Source organism: Lampris incognitus, chromosome 7 (assembly GCF_029633865.1).
Source record: "Lampris incognitus isolate fLamInc1 chromosome 7, fLamInc1.hap2, whole genome shotgun sequence".
Lineage (NCBI taxonomy): Eukaryota > Metazoa > Chordata > Actinopteri > Lampriformes > Lampridae > Lampris > Lampris incognitus.
The window spans coordinates 27,413,139-27,419,899 of NC_079217.1; the positions used below are offsets into that span (position 1 = coordinate 27,413,139).

At 42.0% G+C, this 6,761-nt stretch overlaps 1 protein-coding gene across 1 annotated transcript in view; it reads right to left on the reverse strand.

Annotated features, from left to right (window-relative positions):
• cluha (clustered mitochondria (cluA/CLU1) homolog a) overlaps positions 1–5,990 on the reverse strand; it is a 30,959-nt gene extending 24,969 nt beyond the window's left edge. The window contains exon 1 of the mRNA XM_056283057.1: positions 5,693–5,990. Within this exon, the coding sequence (XP_056139032.1) occupies positions 5,693–5,825 (133 nt within the window). The 5' untranslated portion in view covers positions 5,826–5,990. The remainder of the gene's footprint in view (positions 1–5,692) is intronic.
• Between the last annotated feature and the right edge of the window lie 771 nt (positions 5,991–6,761).

Consider the following 6,761-nt stretch of genomic DNA (forward strand, 5'->3'; position numbering starts at 1 on the left):
CCCGGGTTGGATTCGAACCCAGCCTGCTGCGGTAAGACTCAGCCTTACGAGGTACATGCTCTACCGGGTGAGCCACCCCATATTAAGTATTCTTATTGCGTCACAGAACACTCTGAAGTCAACTGCAATGTAGATGCCATAATGTCATAAAATAAAGTGCATTAAGTATTCTTATTGTGTCACTTAACACATTGAATTGAAATCAGTTGAAAACAATTTCTTTAATATATCAGGGCTGGAAAATCGATAAAGCATCGTGAAAACAAATATTCAATACTGAGCTGTATCGATTTTTTTTGCACAGCCCTATTCACAACTGCCTGCTGCCACCATCACTAAACAGAAACAATGACACCATTTTGGAACACAAAACCTCAGACAGGCATCCATGCAAGGCAAGTCATCCAAGCAACATCACTACCACACACAACAGAGATGCTGCCAGGCAGCTAGGTTATAAACAAAAAAGACACAGAGGCTAAATGATCTTACCGAGAACATCATGAAACATTCATGAAGGGGAGAACAGAACCTCCCAAACACAGTGATGCTAGTACCACAGTCAGGTTCTCAAGTTCAAACATAAACTAAACACACGATATAACGTAAGGCTGCTTGGATCTCAACTAAAAAAGGGTATATAGCAATAATCAAATATTTAGCCACAATCAACCTTGTAGTCAATAAAAGGCAAAAAAGTGCTTTACAAACTGAAGCTAGAACATACAAACACACCACAAATTGAATCTAGAAAAGCAGTAAAAAGCAACTTGGAAGTTCAACTATTCTGAATGTACCTTTAGTTTCCCCTTTCCAGAAAAACCTGGTAAATCTAGCCCTGTTGAAACATTATTATGACTTAAGCCTGGAGTCCTCAGGGGAATGAAAACAAGAGCTCAACATTCACAGGGGAGATCTGTAAGGCCTCCATTTCTCTCATATCATTGGCTCACATTGAAAAGACTGATATTTGCAAATGCTGTAGCAACTTGGTAGCAGTCACTTTCCCATGACTGAGTAAGACTGCTGGAATTTCACCAAAGTCTATTTATTCATGAGCTTCAAGCATGGTAAACAGCAACTGAAGTAAGAGCAACCAAAACTATGAAACTGCTCGACGGTGCTGGATAACTAACCTGGATCAGTCTGGATTCTTAAATATGTTGAACTCATCAAAAATCTTTGTCATCTGAATTAAGTTAGCAAATGGAGGGAAAAAAAACAGCATCATTGAACTAAAGGCCCATGCTAAACTGTAACTGGGATTAAAGCTCAACTTTAACCAAAATTGAGAAAGGAATACACGTTGATCCACGATAATGCTTCCAGCTTCAATTTTGACAATTTTTTCTTTTTTTCTGCCCCTTTGCTATAAGACATAATAGCCAACGTGATCAAGCAGTAACATGAAACTTGTTGCCATCCAAGCAGGTACATGAATGCCAAGGAAAAGGCCTTAACACGTAGTAGTGGACAACTGTTTTCTCTTGCAGGGACACAGCTGCCAGCCAGCGTGTACTTGTCCAGTGAAGGTTGAGAGTGCCAGGGTTACAGAAAAGAAGGGGATAGAGATAGGGGTGGAGCCCAGTAACTTGCCCACTTTGTTGACTAGGAGTAAGTGCATGGAGGTGGAGGCATGGAGGTAGGGGTAGGAGAAAAGGAGGTAGAGGTAGAGATGAGTGGGAGGTGGGGGTGAAAGAGCACTATAGAAAAGATGAACTTGCCAGTGGCCACGCTCTGAATACTAAGCACAACAGCCTTGAAGCACACAAGTTAATATTACTGCAAAACAAGAAGACTTGGTATCAGGTGTTGAAGGTCTAGTGTTCCTTCATCAGGGAATACGAGACATGTCGTTATAGAACTGGCTTTCCCTTTCAAATTCTAAAGAACACCATGGTGATGGGGGAACTTGTGACTAACCTTATTTCCTCTAAAGATATAGAGGGAAAAGTTTTAGAGGGTAAAACTGGGGGTATAGGGGCCAGGAAAAAAATGTGAATGGATTGCTCAAATTGTTATGGCCCATGGCAAGCAGGAATGAACTGAAATCCACTGGATGCCCAAAATCCGCTTAACCCAGTCATCCCCCTCCCCATCATTAATTCTTTCCAACATTTCTACATTCTCCCCTTAATTAATGGCTCATTTCAGGAACTATCAGGTCAAGGCACAGCTGGCAGTACGTCTGTAATGTCGGAGGCCTTCCTGTTTATGCAAGAGTAAAGCTACCAGTATAGCTCAGCTCTATTGTTATTTAGCAACTGTTTTAGAGTCACCTGGATTCAGCAGGAAGAAATTTCCAAAGTGGTGTTTAATGAGGGTTATTAAATAGGCATGGTGAAATAGTAGGGTGTCGTAGCATACAACCATACCATGCTCAGAAGAGGCATTGCATGCCATTATTGACCTCTGACCTGACGCTCACACTTCACCATTTGAGAAACACTCAAAATGTTTCTCTGTTCAGCACAATTCCTCACATTTTCAGGGGCATCTTATAAATTGCTTATGCAAACTTTAAGCTAATAATTTTTTCATCTCATCATTTGAGGTCTAGAACACTTACTATACTGTTTGCAAAACCATAAACAGAGACTAAAATTAAAAAGATACAATACCTCAACCCTTTAACTCAGGTAAACAAAAGGGTCTTACAAATAAAGGAAAAGAACCATATAATGTTATTCAAAATACAAGCTCATAACTTTGATAGACCTGTCCAAACAAGGCAATCATTGAGAGCAGGAAAGTAATAAGTAGGTATTGGCTTGTCCAACTATGACACAGCCACACTTCCTCTAACTTTGTTTTCCTGAGGTTCCACAGTGACCATGCACTTGGGGGAGGAAGGCTCTGGCGCAGTGGGTCAAGGAGAGAGCAACCAAACAAACAAGAAATCAGATCAAGAAGTAAGAAAAATAACCGAAACACAAACTAACAGCACAACACTGTAGTTAGTAAGGATTGTTAATGAATCCCTTTCCATCCTACCCAACCTCTCTCCTACCAAATCACTCTCTGCACCAAACAGTGCTAATCTGTAGGACAGATTATTTTGGCCACTGTGTATTGTCCTTAATTCTATTTACCCGTTTTGTAATGTGATCGTAAAGCCCTATTGGATATGTCTGTGCTTTAAGGCTGTACAAATGAATTTGACTTGGTTTGACTTGACTGATCATTTTAAGCTGTTATAGCTCTTCGAGGTTTTGGCCAAGCACATCTCCAGCCTATTTTTCACTTTAATAACAGATAAATTAATTTAGTGGCGGGCGGTCTTTCCAGTCCACAGACCTTGACATGGAGACTAGGGACCATGGCTGCTGCCATGGAAACATTACACGACTGATAGCCCAGGGAAAAAAACACCACCACCCAAGGTCTTTCTAGAATCAGATTTGTTGCACCACAAGATGGCATCCTCCTGTTGGATAGACAGAAGAGCAGACAGAACCTGACTGCAGAGTCATGCATCTGCATTGAGATTTCATAATTCCAACAAATGATTACAAGGTTTGTTTGATATGCACTCTCTGTGGCTGTCACTGTATCCTTGCCAACATAGCCCACTGCAATGTCACATTTCAAATGAAAACATGCAGGTATATCAAAACAGTGCAAGTTTTAGTGCATGATAAATGGTTGTCATGAATGATAATGATAAATTATTATAAATAATGATAAACCAAATTGTGGTCAGAAATGTCACAACTTGCGACAGGAAAAGGCATCAAGACATGTTGTGGGCTGGGGACCAAGATCCAGATGCTTACCATGACCTACAGACAAGAAATAATCAAACCTTGAGCTTAGATTTGTCAGGAAAACTAATCACATGAGCCAGCCAGGACAGACAGGGCAGTATGCGGAGCACCAGAGTAACAATTACTCCTGGGATTAACCTGGTTACACCTTACCCCACAGGAGCTTTAAGCCCCTTAAAACCACTGACAGTACCCCTTATCTCAATCCGTCTGTCTTGCAATGTGTGTCCAGTCACAATATCTAGCTGACAATCAACAGAGCTAGCAGGGCCACTGGTACTGGGGCAACTTCAGGCACTGATGCAACAGTGGCCATTGCGAAGTGAAACAAACCCAACAAAGTAATAACTCTCTGGTTGTCACATGAGTACACTGCGTAAGAACATATGCTGCTTCTCTTTCAAAATGATCAAGAATGGATTATACGAGTCTAAAAAGAGTTACACTATAACTACACAGATCTGACAGTAGTGAAGTTCGTGTCTATTAAGAGACATGTATTCGGTTCATTACAAATGAATACATTTTACTCCAGTTTTTTTCTTTACCGATATACGAGACTCCGACCAAAGCAAGTGTAGAAATATCCCATGGCCCACATGTGACACAGACGTAGACGCTTTTAAAAGCTTCAGTTGTGTAACGTTGACTTTACTTATTGACAATTATGTTAACTCGACGATATCGCTATATGTAAGCTTAATCTTACTGCATTTTACTATGACATATAGCTCATTATGCACTGCATGATACGCATTAAACTTTGGTACATGGACACTTACCAGCTACTCGACTCGCAATTTATCAAGCATATAACCTTCTCTCACCGTGCACGCACCATGACTTCTAGAAAGAAAAAAATACGTGCTTCCGCTTCCCGGTCGAGGACCACTCGACCTAATCGGCTCGGAGGAGGGGGGGTGGTGGACACAGACTTACCGACCGATCAGGTCTCCGGTGACCTAGAAACTTTGACACGACTAATTTGCATATTTACATTGAGTCTGATAGTAAAAACTGATTCACACTGTCCCTGTAAATCAATTACCCAACGGGGTAAATTGAGTTTAATTGGAAAACCCCCCTCTGTTAAAACTGGCAATGTGCAGTTCCACTGAAGGTGACCTTCAGTTCATTCGTTCCTCTCACTGTTACAGAACATGTGCGTCAGGATAGCCCGTTGAAAGCAATTACGAAACCGTGTGATCGACAATTCAAGTAGTATTTGCCGGTACATCCCGCGCATGTCCGATTTCTAGCTTTAATGCCCAAACCAATCATTTTCTCGTAATGTGGCAAACATAAGCTTTGCTGCTTGCTAACTAGCCAATGTTGGCACCGCAGACCGAGCCAGTAGGCTTCAGGAGTATGGTAGCTAATGCTAGCCATGTATCAGCAGTGTGGGTTATCTGTTTAGTTTACTTATCATTTAAGAAACCACTGTCGGTCTATGTCAGTGATTAATAAGTATCAACTACACACGTCATTTTTCACTAAGTTTGCTGAACGTTTCCAGGGTGCATCGTGGCATGTCTTATTCTATGGACGTTAGCCAGCTTATTAGTAAATGCCGGTGACTACTAGATATCCTTAGTAAAGCTACCAAGTGGTGAGTCTGAAATTTGGCGAACACCCAACTACCATGAGTCTTCAAACCTTGCAGTGTCACACAATCCGCAAAACCAGCTACGGGAGGAAATGTCAAAACACCGATTTCATGTAGTACTTTGACAAGGTCTAATTAAACGCCAACCACAATTTACTGGAGCAAATCATCAATAACAATGTCATAACATTATACTTGTGGTCGGAGGATGCTGATCATGGGATGCAATTCACCACGAAACATTTTCAGGTGATATCAAGTAGACATCTTAATGCTTGTTAAGTAGGATCAAACACTTTACCATCAAGGGTAAACTCACCGCAAGCGCAGGAATCCTTCAGCGGAGGCTTGGTGGTTTCTTTACTGTCCTGTGCACCATCCCCTTCATTCGCAAAATCGACGGGATTACAACTCGGAACTGACGCCGGGATGTCATCCGTCTTGCTAACCATGGTCGGCAGTCAGTGTATCAGCTAGAGATGGAAGGAGGCAACAGATATCCGTTGCTCGAAATGTCGAATTATACGTCAATCTGAATGGTTTCTCCAACTAACAGGCTAGCTAGCTACATGCAAAGGGTACTTGCAAACAACAAGCCTACAGAGGAAGGACAGTGCTGTACATGGCATCACACACGTGGTTTCTCCCCCTCCTCTTGACCTCTTTGCCTTTGCGTTCCTTCCCTCCTCCTTAACGTGTGTGTACGGAAAGCGCAGAATGCCAAAATTACATTTGAAAAACGCGCTCTGCGCTAAGGGGCACTGAAGAATGTATGGAATGGACTATGATGACTCGAGGATTAATAATTACAGGCATAGAAAGGGTGTTATCTGGTAGAAAAGAAAGTTCTTGGAATGTCTAATAATGCAATATTTGCCACCTGGCAGGCCGATGCGATCCATGAAATCGCCTGCATATGGTTCTCACTGATGTGTCATGTGCAAAAAGCTGCTACACCACCAAAGCAAAACATATAACAATCCTGTAAAAAAAACAACAACAAAAGAACTAAATATAAAAATGCAATAAACTACTGCTACAACAACTGCTACTACTACTTTCGGCTACTACTACTACTACTACTTTCAGCTGCTCCCGTTAGGGGTCGCCACAGCGGATCACCCGTTTCTATTTCTTCCTGTCGTCTGCATCTTCCTCTGTCACACCAGCCACTTGCATGTCTTCCCTCACCACTTCCATAAACCTCCTCTTTGGCCTTCCTCTTTTCCTCTTCCCTGGCAGCTCCATATTCAGCATCCTTCTGCCAATATGCCCAGCATCTCTCCTCCACCCATGTCCAAGCCATCTCAATCTTGCCTCTTTTGCTTTGTCTCCAAACCGTCCAACCTGAGCGGTCCCGCTAATATAATCATTCCTAATCCTGTCCT